This window comes from Phacochoerus africanus, chromosome 1 (genome assembly GCF_016906955.1).
Source record: "Phacochoerus africanus isolate WHEZ1 chromosome 1, ROS_Pafr_v1, whole genome shotgun sequence".
Taxonomy (NCBI): domain Eukaryota; kingdom Metazoa; phylum Chordata; class Mammalia; order Artiodactyla; family Suidae; genus Phacochoerus; species Phacochoerus africanus.
The window spans coordinates 32,529,504-32,543,687 of NC_062544.1; the positions used below are offsets into that span (position 1 = coordinate 32,529,504).

A 14,184-nucleotide genomic window follows, 5' to 3' on the forward strand; every position below is an offset into this window, starting at 1 on the left:
ACATGTGTATTATCTCCATTGATACCCAATATTCTATCAGGTTGGTTTCTGGATGGGGCCAGATTTTGTGGACAGTTGATGTATATGCCTTGCTTAAAAGAAATATGATGTTGCTGTAAGTAGCTTAGGTGAGGCTGGGGTTAGACCTCATAACTAATACTTTGTTACATGGCCCTTCCTAGTTTTGAATCAGCAGTATTTGGAGGCCCTCTCTGCACAGAAGGTGACTCAGGAAAACACATGCCAGGGTTCAAGTGGCTCTCCAGAGGTTTCCAGTCTTGAGGTAGGTACGCAGGTACGAAAGTTTAGCAGGAGGGAAATTTTCCACTTTCCTTTTCTGCTATGACCACTGGCTCTGTGTCGAGGATAGCAGATTGGCAATTTGAGACTGAGAGTGACAGAGGCCCAGGTCCATTCTTCAGCCTTGCTGGCACATAACCCTTCAGGCACAATACTCTTGGACATGAGGGGATGCGCTAGCCACTTCTTGCCCTTTTATTTCCTATTTCTAGTTTTAGCAGAAATTGTGTTAGCAGTGTCTTCCTTGGGTAGGGGCTTACAGTGTCAGGGTATTTCTCCACACATTTTCCCTTTTTTTGGCCGAACCAGAAGCATATGAAAAGTTTCCAGGCCGGGGTTTGAAATCTGAGTGGCAGCTACAACCTAAGACAGAGCTATAGCAACACTGGATCCTTTAACCCACTGAGCATGGCTGGGGATTGAACCTGTGCCTCTGAAGTGACTACTGCAGATTCTTAACCTACTGTACCACAGCAAAAACTCTGCCCCCATCCCACATTCTTTTTAAATGATTTTTATTTTTTCCATTACAGTTGGTTGACAGTGTTCTGTCATCCCCCCCACATTTTAAAATCTGATTTTCATAATGGTCTTGTGAGGGCTGCAAAGCAGGTATTATCCCCACTGTACAGAGGAATAAACTCAGGCTCAGATAGTTTCAATTACTTTCCCAAAGTTTTGTGCTCAGTCTGGGGTTGAGTCAAGTCCAGGACAAAGATCTGACACAGCACTAATTACTTGCTAAAGTGTAAAATGGCTTACAGGGTGGAAGTTCGTCTGGTAAAATAAAAAGTGTCCTGAGGGAGTTCCTGTTGTGACTCAGCGGTAATGAACCCAACTGGTATCCATGAGTACCTGGGTTCCATCCCTGGCCTCACTCAGTGGTGTAAAGACCTAGTGTTGCTGTGGCTGTGGGGTAGCCTGGCAGCTGCAGCTCCCATCTGACCCCTATCCTGGGAACTTCCATATGCCCTTAAAAAAAAAAAAAAAAAAAAGGGTCCTGAGGACTGATGAAAAATAAGCATTAACAGTGGAGAGGAGGCTGCCACTCACTTACTATAGAACTTCAAAGAAAGCAGCTATTACTAACAGCAAATACACAGTCCTTAGTGCAGACAGCTTTCTAAATGTCTCATGTAGATTAACGTATTTAATTCTCACAACTGCACCATACAGCGAGTACTATTAGGTCCCCACTTTACAAATGAGGTAATGGAGGAACTAGAGGATTAAGTCATTTGCCCCAAGTCACAAAGCCACACTAAGTGGTGGAGCTGGGATTTACAATCAGGTAGAGTTTAGCACCTGTGCTTTTGATGACCATGCTCTACTGCCTGGGTGGAAAACTAGTGTATAATAGCAAAAAAAAAAAAGAGAAAAAAGAAAAAAGGGAGTTCCCGTCATGGCTCAGTGGTTCACGAATCCGACTAGGAACCATGAGGTTGCGGGTTCGGTCCCTGGCCTTGTTCAGTGGGTTAAGGATCTGGTGTTGCCGTGAGCTGTGGTGTAAGTTGCAGACACAGCTTGGATCCCGAGTTGCTGTGGCGGCGTAGGCCAGCGGCTACAGCTCTGATTCCATCCCTAGCCTGGAAACCTCCATATGCCATGGGAGCAGTCCTAGAAATGGCAAAAAGACCAATAAAAAAAAAAAGAACTGAACTGAAAGTTCGGAGAAAGAGTGCACTATTATAATTAAAATTTTTTTTTTTCTTTTTAGGGCCATACCTGTGGCATATGTAAATTCCCAGGCTAGGGCTTCAATCATTGCTGCACTGAAGCCTATGCCATAGCCATGGCATCAAATCTGAGCTGTATCTGCAACCTACACCACAGCTTGCGGTAACGCCGGATCCTTAACCCACTAAGCAAGGCCAGGGAGCAAACCCACATTCTCACAGAGATGTCGGGTTCTTAATCCACTGAGCTGCATGGGAACTCCATGCTGTTATAATCTTAAGTCAGCTCTGGGACCAACCTTAGTGTTTGGCAGGCACGAACAAGAGCTGTGAGCCAGTTGATGGAGCGCTGAGGTAAGGAAGGGGAACTGGGATTCAGAGATCCTTGCAGAAATCTTGCATTTTTATGTTAGCCCTACCTTGGTCTTAAAGGTACTTTCGGCAACTTTCTCAGGGACAATTATCAGGAAGGAGCCAGAAGCTGAAAAGAGAAGAGACCAATCCCCACATGGCCACCGCTTGTACACTGAAAGCTAACTATGTGCTTTACAATTATTTTTGATGTGAGAAGGAATTTTCTGAAATAACCTTCACACTCAATGACAGTAGAATCTTCCTTTCTAAACAGTCTCTAAAACAGGATTCTATTTTAAGCCAGTCCATTCATGTGAAATTTACAGCAATAGGAAGCTTAGACAATAATTTTATATTCAGTTCCTCATGAAACTTTAAAACTCTCCCCATTAAATTGGTAGCTGTTAGAATACGTTGGGAAAGCAATTTGTAGTTAGTTGCCAAAATTTTTTTTTTTTTTTTTAAGTACAACATGGAGTTTCCTTTGTGGCTCAGCAGGTTAAAAACCCAACATAGCAAAGGGGGAGGGAGTGGGATGGACTGGGAATCCTGGGTTAATAGATGCAAACTGTTGCAGTTGGAATGGATAAGCAATGAGATCCTGCTGTGTGGCACTGGGAACTATATCACTTGTGATGGAGCATGATGGAGGATAACGTGAGAAGAATGTATTTTTCTGTGTGACTGGGTCACTCTGCTATACAGTAGAAAATTGACAGAACATTATAAACCAATTATAATGGAAAAAATAAAATAATTAAAAAAAAAATAAAAGCCCAACAGTGTCCATGAAGATGTGGGTTTGATCCCTGGCCTTGCTCAGTGGGTTAAGGATCCAGTAGCATTGTTGCAAGCTGTGCAGTAGGTTGCAGGTTCAGATCTGGCATTGCTGTGAAGGTGCTGTAGGCCTGCAGCTGTGGCTCCAATTAGACCCCTACCCCGGGAACTTCCATGTGCCATGGGTGCGGCCCTAAAAAGAAAAAAAAAAAAGCTACAGTAGTTCTTAATTTTCTTCTGGCTATAATGGTCAATCAGGAGTGACCCAAACGGACTGCTTCCCTCATTGTGATCCAAAGACAGTTTTTCGAAGGACTGGGGCCAAAAGCAATTCCAGAACAGTGGGGAGTTGACTGTTTGCCTCCTTGACATTAAAATTCACTCTTCTTTTCTGAGCATGTCATCTCCTCTCAGCAGGACCTGACAGTAATGAATGCTGGGCAGCAGGGCCAAACCCAGTCACAGGAAATCCATATTGTAGATGTTTCTGTTTACTCACTAGGTCAAGTTCCTGCCATGGACTCAGAGTGTAGGCTTTTTGGAGAGTGAAAAGGAAGGTAGAATTTTTTATGTTTTTGTTCCAAATAATAACATTCTCTCCTCATTTGTAGTTAATTTCCACTTGGATCCTGAAATCATGGTCTCAGTTTCCTACTAAATTTGTTTTCCTTTGCAGTTTCTTTGCATCAGATGCTTGAATAAAATGTGCCTGGGTCTATGTGTGTGCCCCTGTGTCTGTGTATGACTAAGCAGTGTGACCCTTAGTAATGGGCTAATGCTTTTGGATTTAAAGCTTGCAGTCCTGGGAGTCTGCCTTTGCCATGGTCCTGGAGGGAGCCCCTGTGCCTGTGCCAAAATGGCAGCGTCCACTGGGACGATGGTCCTTCAGCTCAAACAGGAGGTACTGGATTATCAGAACAGTAAAAGCTTTAGTTTTGTTTCTGTTAGTAGAAGAATAAATGGAATTATTTGTAAGAATTAGCTTAATTTGGTAGTCACTGACTATGGGACTTAATTTTTAATTTTCCCTTCCTTCCTAATTTTATATAATGTTAATTTATAAGCTGGATTTTGTTTACATGGTTTCAAAATACAAACAGTATTGTAGCCATGAAAAGTTGTTTGCCTATGTTTTAGTCAGTATCTCCTAAGTTCACACTTCTTTTGTTTATACATGGCCCTAGAATTACTAAATTTTAGAGGCAGAGTCCCACATGCTTAAAATCACTAGGATCTGCAACACTGATTAATGGAGAGAAAAACATGAAGCTGGGGAGTTCCTGTAGTGGCTGAGCAGAAATGAATCTGACTAGTATCCATGAGGATGCGGGTTCAATCCCTGGTCTCGCTCAGTGGGTTAAAGATCTGGTGCTGACGTGACCTGTGGTGTAGGTCATAGGCTTGGCTTGGATCCCGCGTTGCTGTGGCTGTGGTGTAGGCCAGTGGCTATAGCTCCAATTCGACCCCTAGCCTGGGAACCTCTATATGCCTCAGGTGTTGCCCTAAAAAGCAAAGCAAAGCAAAAAAAAAAAAAAAAAACTTAGAAAAGCTGCAAGGTGCAGTGGAACCCTTGTGCCAGCCAGACCTAGGTTTCACTCTCAGCACCATCCTTTTCTAGCTGTGTGGCTTTGGACACAAATATTAAGCAGAGGGTAATAACTAGTTTGGAGGGTTGTTGTGAGAAAGAAAGATAGTAGACATGATGTTTAGTACAGGGCCATGCCTGGCATTTCATAAAATGAGGGCTGCCATTCTAAGCAGGCTTTAGTAACCAGAATGGACCATAGCTTTAAAAACATTTTTCTCTTATTGAAGACATGGAATTTAAAGTCTTCAGAGTATATATGAAAGCTAACATCTAAACATTAGCAATTAGGAAAAGCCTAAGATGAAAAGATCAGAGGCAGCTATGGGAGTGGCCTGAGAGATGGTATTCGTAATTTTTTTCAGTGGCACTGTCTGGAATGGCTCAAGGCAAAACTAAAATGCAGCCTTTGGCATCCTCCCCTTTACCTCCATGGGCAGGACACACACAGGGCCTGTCTGGAGTACTGAGGTGCAAGAGTTGCACTAACAGGGAAGTGATGGGCACCACACAGGAAACCTGGTCACTTAGTTCTGAATGGGCAGCAACTGCAGGAGAGAATGGCAAGTACTGATTAACTTAGGCAGGGCATTTACTAATCTGACTCAGCATTCAGGCCAGAACTGTTCTGGTTTTGCCCCAACACCTCTCAAACTTTCTTTCAAAACCAGCTGGAACTTATGCAGAAGAGTAAAGAAGAAGCCTACATAATGGCTGATGCATTCAGAATTGCCTTTGAGCAACAATTAATGAGGAAAAATGATCAGGCACTAAGATTGACACAAATGGATAAAATGCGTAAGAGAGCAACAAAATGGATAAATTGGAAGCACCTTAAAGAGGATGGTAAGTATGAATTATAATGGCAGTGATCAGGTATCAATTCAGTTGGTTTTGGTTATAATCAATAAACTAAGCACAGTTAATATGATGGAGAATATAACTGATATTTCACATAGTTGTGAAAATTCGGCAACTATGGAAAAAGAGGGCCCACTGGGTCTTACTTATGCAGATGAAACCATGTGGCAGGAGAGTCTCTGTTTTATAGTACTCTTCTATTTACACAAGGCCATGTTTAACAGGAAAAAAAATCAGAGCACTAGATGATTAAAGGGAAACTGCCAAGAAGGAATACTGAAAATGACAGTGAAACCCAACATTAAATGTGTTCATTTAATTAAACTCTATTGAAAATATGATGAGAGGTACAGCTCCCAATCTGTGCTTTCAGTTGAGGTGCTGAGAGACTGGAAACAGAATTTAAAATAATTGATTAATCTCTGAGAAGCCTTTACAAGTCCCTACAAGTGTTAGTAGCTCTTTGAGAATTTCTTAGTGCCGACACTTTGATTCATTTTATTAATATATTTCAATGATCTGGTGCAGGATGATTGTTACTGGTCATTTTCTTATGTGCAGGTAGCACCATATCACGCTTTTTGCTGTGGCAGCTTAGACAAGTTCTGAGGGATAGCTAGCTTATAAGCGTATTTTTCTTTCTTTTTTGTTTAAAGACTGAAATAGAGACATTCGTCCACTCAATTGGTGAGCTGGTCAGCTTGTCTGGTTTTTCCTCCTCTGCCACAGGTGGCTATGGAAAAGTCAGGTGTGGCTCCAGTTACCGTGGTTTATCAGGATTGTCCCTTTAGACTTGATCTGATCATCAGACCATTTGCAGAGCATTCCAAAAGTATCTTGAAACTTTCTTTATATAAATCGACATGTTTTCGGAGTTCACGTCATGGCTCGGTGGTTAACGAATCCAACTGGGAATCATGAGGTTGCAGGTTCAATCCCTGGCCTCGCTCAGTGGGTTAAGGATTTGGTGTTGCCATGAGCCTGTGGTGTAGATCGCAGATGCAGCTTGGATTCCAAGTTGCTGTGGCTGTGGCGTAGGCCAGCAGCTACAGCTCCAATTAGACCCCTAGCCTGTGAACCTCCATATGCCAGGGATGCGGCCCTAGAAAAGCCAAAACAAAAACAAAAACAACCTACACATTTTCTTTTCTGCTACAAATTGCATCCTTTCTGTGGATGAAGAGTATCGGTGTCCATGTAATACACTGTAGGCTTAAACAATATGTACCTGGGCTGGGAGCTTTCATAACTGTGATAAAACATACATACATAAATCTTACTATTTTAACCATTAAGTGACACTGAGTACATTCACTGTTGTATAACCATCACCACCATCCATTTCCAGAATTTTTTCATCTTTGCAAACAGAAACACTGTACCGTTTCCTATACTAACTGCTCACTCCCTTCCCCCAGCCCATGCTCCAGTATTTAATGGGACAGCAACCCAACAATAGAGCACAGGTACTATTATTCTCATTCTGGAGGTGAGGAAATGTAGCTCGGAGAACTTGTTCAACATCACACAGTTAGGAAATGGCTACCTGGGGGTTCAAGTCCAGGTCTTTCTGGCTCTAAAGCAGTGTGGGAATGGTTTAGAGGTCACCTGTCTGCAGGCAAGTTTTGTTGGGAGTGAATAATGTTCTCAATGTGGGTAGGCGGCTGACATGGGAAGTGGGAGATAGCACATGCAAATCTGGATTGTGGGCCCCTCTGGAAGGCTGAGATGATGGTAGCACCGCCTGTATTCTCCCACGGGGCCACCACTGTTGGGACTGAGGAGCAGCTATGCGGATAAGGCAGTGGCAGGCGCTGCTCTGGCTCCTCTCACCTGCCTCTGCCGTCCTGGCTCTAAAGTCTGCTCGTCCTGCTGCACTATGCTCCTTGCCTCTCTCATGCTAGAGGTCTCCTGAGGAAAACAAGGTTCTGACTAACTGAGGAATGAATCAGCCCTGGTTCACACTTACCTCTTTTCCTGGAACTACATCGGTGAGTGTCTTTTTATATCTCAGCTGGATATTCACGTTCCATTTTAGGGTTACCATCACAAAGGAGTAAGAAGAGCTTAGGGCAGAAATTGCTGGCTATGCTCCCTTCAGAAAACAGTTCTAAGAGTACTGATGAGGATGATGCTCGGGAAGTCTTTAAAATGCTGACAGATTTGGTTAGTATCTTTGCTTTCTTTTTGTTAGAGGTTGTGGATAAGCTAATCCTTTTGCATCCTAGTAATTCAACACTTTACTGCTTTGTCCTTTTGTGTTCTCAGTTTAGGTACCATTTTCTGGAATTATGATCTTCATCCCCTTAAACACCCCACACCTGCATCCCACTTCGCCCATCCCTGTTCCTCCTGTGCAAGCTTAAAGCTCCACCCCTGAAAAGAGGAGGTCCCCTGTAATTAGGTCTAAGCATCTCTGTCATCTGCACTTATATACACAGTTCATGACGAGACTTTCTACTTATTCAGGAATTTAACTGTTCAAGGCACTTCCTCATGCATTATATGCTTAAATCATTACCACAACCCTGAAATCAGTCCTGTTATCCCCAATTTCATAAGACTAAGAAACTCATGTTAAATGAACATACTTATATATAGAAGAGTGAGTTACTTATTTGCATATAAATATATAACCAATTTTTACAATAACTTCAAAATTCTTTCAGAGATAACTGTTGATATTGTGTGTATATATGTGTGTGTGTGTATATATATATATATATATATATATATATATATATACAGACTTTTTTCTCTCCAGATGACTTAAAACATTTTCAACACAAGGAATGCTGTTTTTTATTCTTTCAAAAAGAAAAAAACCTCAGTAACTAGCATAATGCTTAGGAATCATTGGACACCTGATTATTCGTAGTGATTTAACTTGACATTAAAGACTGAACATTTCTGGGAGTTCCCGTTGTGGCTCAGTGGTTAATGAATCCAACTAGGAACCATGAGGTTGCAGGTTCCATCCCTGGCCTTGCTCAGTGGGTTAAGGATCCGGCGTTGCCGTGAGCTGTGGTGTAGGTTGCACACGTGGCTGGGATCCCGCGTTGCTGTGGCTCTGGCGTAGGCCAGCGGCTACAGCTCAGACTGGACCCCTAGCCTGGGAACCTCCATATGCTGCGGGTGCAGCTCTAGAAAAAGGCAAAAAGACAAAAAAAAATAAAGGATTGAACATTTCCATGAAGTACTTCTGCCTGTAGCGGTAATATTCTGACTTACTAACTGGTACATTTTTAATTTCTATACATGCAGTTAAATGATAAAGAAGAAGCTCTGGCTCATCAAAGAAAAGTTAGTTACATGCTTGCTCGGGCTTTGGAAGACAAAGACACCACCTCAAAAGAGAATAAAGAAAAAAATCCAGCGAAAGACATTTTGCCATTAAAAAAACCCTGGCAGAAAACTTCAGAATTTCCCCTTTTGCATGATCCTGTACATTCAGATGTTCAAATTTTTAATTCTGCAAGCTTCATTTGTTCAGTTAAGCACTGTATTAAAGATCAAAACTATACAAGGACTCTTAAAAGATCCTGTTCTTTGCCATCAAATATCATGTACTGAAGACAAACCAGTTGAAATTAGAACTGAGAACTATGTACATCAAGACTTTGAAAAGGGACGTGTAAATGTTGGTACTTTGGAAGTTGTAGGTTTTCCAGGTATTTCTAAAATTTAGGAGGCAGCTTAAATAAATGTTTTCTACAAGAAATTTATTAGTATTGTGTTGATGTGTTTTACTTATAAATGATATCACCATATTTTACGAGGTTTTAGGTATTTGCCAATATCTTAAAAGCAAAAAACAATTTTTTTCCTCAAAAATCACTAACTATTAAGATTGACTATAGGGCTCTTGGGCTGGCTCAAACAATAGGAATGACTTAATTTTTGAAATAGATTTATCTTGTTTTATTTGCGTTTTTCAGGATTTTTTATTTTCCATATATTACATAGCAGTAATCTTTAATACTGCTGTATTAACAGCATCACAAGGACACATTACATTGTCAGCAGTTTAATACAACTTTTATTAATCTCTACTGAAAAGAAACTACTACTTAAACAGACGAGACAAAAATAGAGTAATAAAATATAACAAACTATTTATAGTTGTGTTAAAGGAACAGCACTGCTTGGCATTAATAATAAAAGTCAAAAACTTGGCAAATAAATTTTGAAAAAAGGAAGAATGGTGAGCATCTACTGTTACAAGATATTAAAATGTATTGTCCTGGCGTTCTCTTGTGGCACAGTGGCCTAAGGATCTGGTGGTGTCACTGCAGTGGCTTGGGTCACTGCTGTGGTGTAGGTTTGATCCCTGGCCCAGGAACTTCCACATGCCATGGATGTGGCATAAATAAAATGCACTGTCTTGATAGTAATACAAAGCTACATTATTTAAAGCACTGTGGTAATAGGATATAGCAATGGGATAAAGACCATACACAGATCTAGTATATATAACAATTTAATATAAAATAAGAGGTAAGGAAAGGAAGGATCTGGAATTATTTAACAATACCAAAATGGGGTATGTAAGAAAAAAAAAATCAAATTACAAAACCTAGAAAGGTTCTTGTTTAGTGTGTGTTATGTATAAAAAAACTCACATAATTGATAAAATTAGTAATATTACAATTGATAGATGCACAAAGAAGCTGAATCAGTCTCCTAAAGGAAATAAAAGCAAAATTAAACAAGTGGGACCTGATTAAACTTAAAAGCTTTTGCACAGCAAAGGAAACCCTTGACAAAACAAAGATAAACTACAAAATGGGATAAGATATTTACAAATGATGAGATAGGGTTTAATATCCAACATATATAAATGGTTCATACAACACAACATCAAACAACCCAATTTTAAAAATGGGCTGAAGAACCGAATAGTCATGTTTGCAAAGAGGAAATGCAGGTGGCCAACAGGCACATGAAAAGAAATTTCTGTGCTCAGTATTGCTAAGGATCAGGGGAATACAAGTCAAAGCCTCATACCTTGAGATACCACCTCATACCTATCAAAATGGCTATCATAAAAGAACACAACAAATGTTGGGGATGTTTAACAAACAGAAACCTACACTGTGGGTGGGAATGTAAATGGTGCAGCCACTGTAAAAAACAGTACAGAGGTTTCTCAAAAAACTAAAAACGGAACTACAAGGAGTTCTCTTGTGACTCAGAGGGTTAAGGATCTGACATTGTTACTGTAGCAGCTTACGGAGCTGCTGTGGTGTGGGTTTGATCTTTCACATGCCAAGGGTGTGGCCAAAAACAACCTGCCATGTGATCTGGCAATTCCACTCCTGGCTATACATCCTTAAAGAAAACAAAAACAGGGAGTTCCCGTCATGGTGCAGCAGAAACAAATCCGACTAGGAACCATGAGATTTTGGGTTCGATCCCTGGCCTCGCTCAATGGGTTAAGGATCCAGCATTGCCATGAGCTGTGGTATAGATCACAGGAGTGGCTCAGATCTAGCGTTGCTGTGGCTGTAGGCCAGTAGCTGTAGCTCCGATTAGACCCCTAGCCTGGGAAACTCCACATGCTGCAGGTGCAGCCCTAAAAAGACAAAAGACAGAAGAAAAAAAAAAAAAACACTAATTCAAAAAGATATGCGCCCCAATGTTCACAGCAATATTATTTACAATTGCTAAGAAAGGAAAATAACCTAGGTGTCTATCAACGGGTGAATGGATAAAGATGTACACATACACAATGGAATATTACTCAGGCATGAAAAAGCATGAATTTTGCCATTTGTAGTAACAGAGATGAACCTAGAGACTATTATACTAAGTGAAAAAAGCCAGAGAAATCTAAGTATCATATGATATCACTTATATATGAAATCTAAAAAAATACATAAAACTAGTGAACATAAGAAAAAAAGGATACTCATTGATGTGATTATAGTCAGGGTACAATAGGGGGTAGGAGAGTAGGGGATATAAACTATTGGGTGAAAGACAGGCTCAAGGGTATACTGTACCACATGGGGAATATAGCCAATATTCTGTAATAACTGTAAAAGGAGTGTAGCCTTTAAAAGTTGTGTGAATTTTTTTTTGTAATGCTGCACCTGTGGCATATGGAAGTTCCCAGGCTAGGGGTTGAATCAAGAGATGCAGTTGCCAGTCTACACTGCAGCTTGCAGCAACACTAGACCCTTAACCCGCTGAGTGATGGCAGGGATTGAACCTGCATCCTCAGGGACACTAGGGTCCTTAACCTGCTGAGCCATAATGGGAACTCCTGTATAAATTTTTTCTTTTTAATTTTTAAAAGAATCTGAATCAACAGTTCACAAAGGAGGGATTACATATGATTAGCAAGTGTAAAGAAGCCACAGTAAAAATCAACAAAAAGTAAGAATAAGGTATCAAATTAGCAAAGACCCCAAAGATTCTGTGAGTGCTAGAGATGATGAGGTGAAACAGATTCTTACATAAAGGTTAATGAATGTATACATTTGTATACATTTGAGATACTCCATTCAATATACTCAGAAATGAAATTCCTGGATCGTATGGTGATTCCATTTTAAATTTTTTGAGGAAGTACCAGTTATCCACAGCTGCTGCACTGTTTTACATCCCCACCAACAGTGCACTACAGTCCCAATTTCTCCACATGCTAACATTATTTTCTGGCTTTTTGTTTGTTTTGTTTTGTTTTTTTTCAGCTGCACCTGGGATTGATCCAAGCTACAATGACAATGCTGGATCCTTAACTGCTATGCCACCAGTGAACTCTTTGTAGGTTTTTTTTTTAATAGTAGCCATCCTAAAAACTGTGAAGTAATATCTCATTGTGGTTTTTGACTTGCATTTCCCTAATAATTAGTGATGTTGGGCATCTTTCATATGCTTTTTGGCCATTTCTACACCATCTTTGGTGACATGTCAACTCAAGTCCTTTGTCCATCGCTCTTTTTTTTTTGGTATTTTTGTTTAGGGCCACACCTGCAGCATACAGATTCCCAGGCTAGGGGTAGAATCAGAGCTGAAGCTGCCGGCCTATGCCACAGCAACATCAGATCCAAGCTGCATCTGCAACCTACACCACAGCTCATGGCAATGCCAGATCCTTAACCCACTGAGTGAGGCCAGGGATCAAACCCATGTCCTCGTGGCTTTTACTGCTGAGCCACAAGAGGAACTCCCTTTATTTTTTTTAAATGAAAGTATAGTTGACTTACAATGTTGTGTCAACTTCTGCCGTGTAGCAAGATGACCCAGTCATACATCTATATAAACATTCATTTTCTTATTTTATCTTCCATCATGGTCTATCCCAAGATACTGGATATAGTTCCCTGGGCTATATACAGTAGGACCTTATTGCTCATCCATTCTAAATGTAACAGTTTGTATCTACTAACCCTCAACTCCCAGTCCACCCACTCCCTACCTCCTAGCACCACCCCTTGGTAACCACAAGTCTGTTCTCTATATGTCTGTTTTGTAGATATTCATTTGTAAAAATATGGAATGCTTCATGAATTTCCATATCACCCTTACACAGGAGCCATGCTAATCTTCTTTGTATCTTTCCAATTTTAGTATATGAGCTCCCAAAGTGAGCACTATCCATTTTTTAATTGGATTTTTTTAAATTGTTGAACTGTAACAACTATATTCTTTATTCTGGTTATTAACACGTTACCAGATAGATGATTTGCAAATGTTTACTCTCATTCCTTAGGTTGCTTTTTCACTCTACTGTTTCTTTGATACACATAAGCTTTTAATTTTGATATAGTCCAAATTGTCTATTTTTAACTTTTGTTGCCTGTTCTTCTGAGGTCCTATCCAGGAAGTCCCTGCCAAATCTGATGTTATAAAGTTTTTTTTCTTATGTTATTTCCTAAGAATTTTTATAGTTTTAGATCTTTGAACTTTAGGTCTTTGATCCATTTTAAGTTAATTTTGTATACGGTGTAAGGTTAGGGGCTCTTTTTTTTTTTTTTGGTCTTTTTGCCTTTTCTAGGGCCACTCCCGTGGCATATGGAGATTCCCAGGCTAGGGGTCTAACAGGAGCTGTAGCCGCCAGCCTATGCCACAGCCACAGCCACGCCAGATCCAAGCCGCGTCTGTGACCGACACCACAGCTCACGGTAATGCCAGATCCTTAACCACTGAGCAAGGCCAGGGATCAAACCTGCAACATCATTGTTCCTAGTCAGATTCGTTAACCACTGTGCCACGACGGGAACTCCAGGGGCTCCTTCATTTTTAAGAACTATCGAACAGCTACTGGGAATATAAACTGATAGGTAATAACTACTCTGGAGAAACATGGCAATATCAACACTAACCGAAAACACACAACTACAATTCTGAGTATGTACATTAGAGAAACTCTTGCATGTGCAAATCAACATTCCATTTTTTTAATAACTGTGAAAAACTAAACATAACCTAAATGTCCATGTGGCAGAATCCTAAAGATGGCTTTCTCAAGATTCCTATCCTGGACTTACAGCTGCCAAGGGGGAGCGGGGTGGAGGAGGGATGGATTGGGACTCTGGGATCAGCATACACAAACTATAATATATAGGATAGATAGACAAGACCTACTGTTTAGCACAGGGAACTATGTTCACTATCTTGTGA

General features: G+C 40.6%; 1 protein-coding gene and 1 non-coding gene across 2 annotated transcripts in view; one reads left to right on the forward strand and one right to left on the reverse strand.

Moving 5' to 3' along the window:
• CCDC125 (coiled-coil domain containing 125) overlaps window positions 1-9,274 on the forward strand; it is a 35,474-nt gene extending 26,200 nt beyond the window's left edge. The window contains 5 exon segments of the mRNA XM_047796111.1: window positions 183-283; window positions 3,901-4,008; window positions 5,364-5,538; window positions 7,592-7,719; window positions 8,818-9,274. Of these exon segments, the coding sequence (XP_047652067.1) occupies window positions 183-283; window positions 3,901-4,008; window positions 5,364-5,538; window positions 7,592-7,719; window positions 8,818-9,126 (821 nt within the window). The 3' untranslated portion in view covers window positions 9,127-9,274.
• A 3,774-nt stretch (window positions 9,275-13,048) lies between these two features.
• LOC125113914 (U6 spliceosomal RNA) lies at window positions 13,049-13,155 on the reverse strand. Its single transcript, XR_007131632.1, has one exon. It is a non-coding gene; the product is annotated as a U6 spliceosomal RNA (small nuclear RNA).
• Window positions 13,156-14,184: the final 1,029 nt, after the last annotated feature.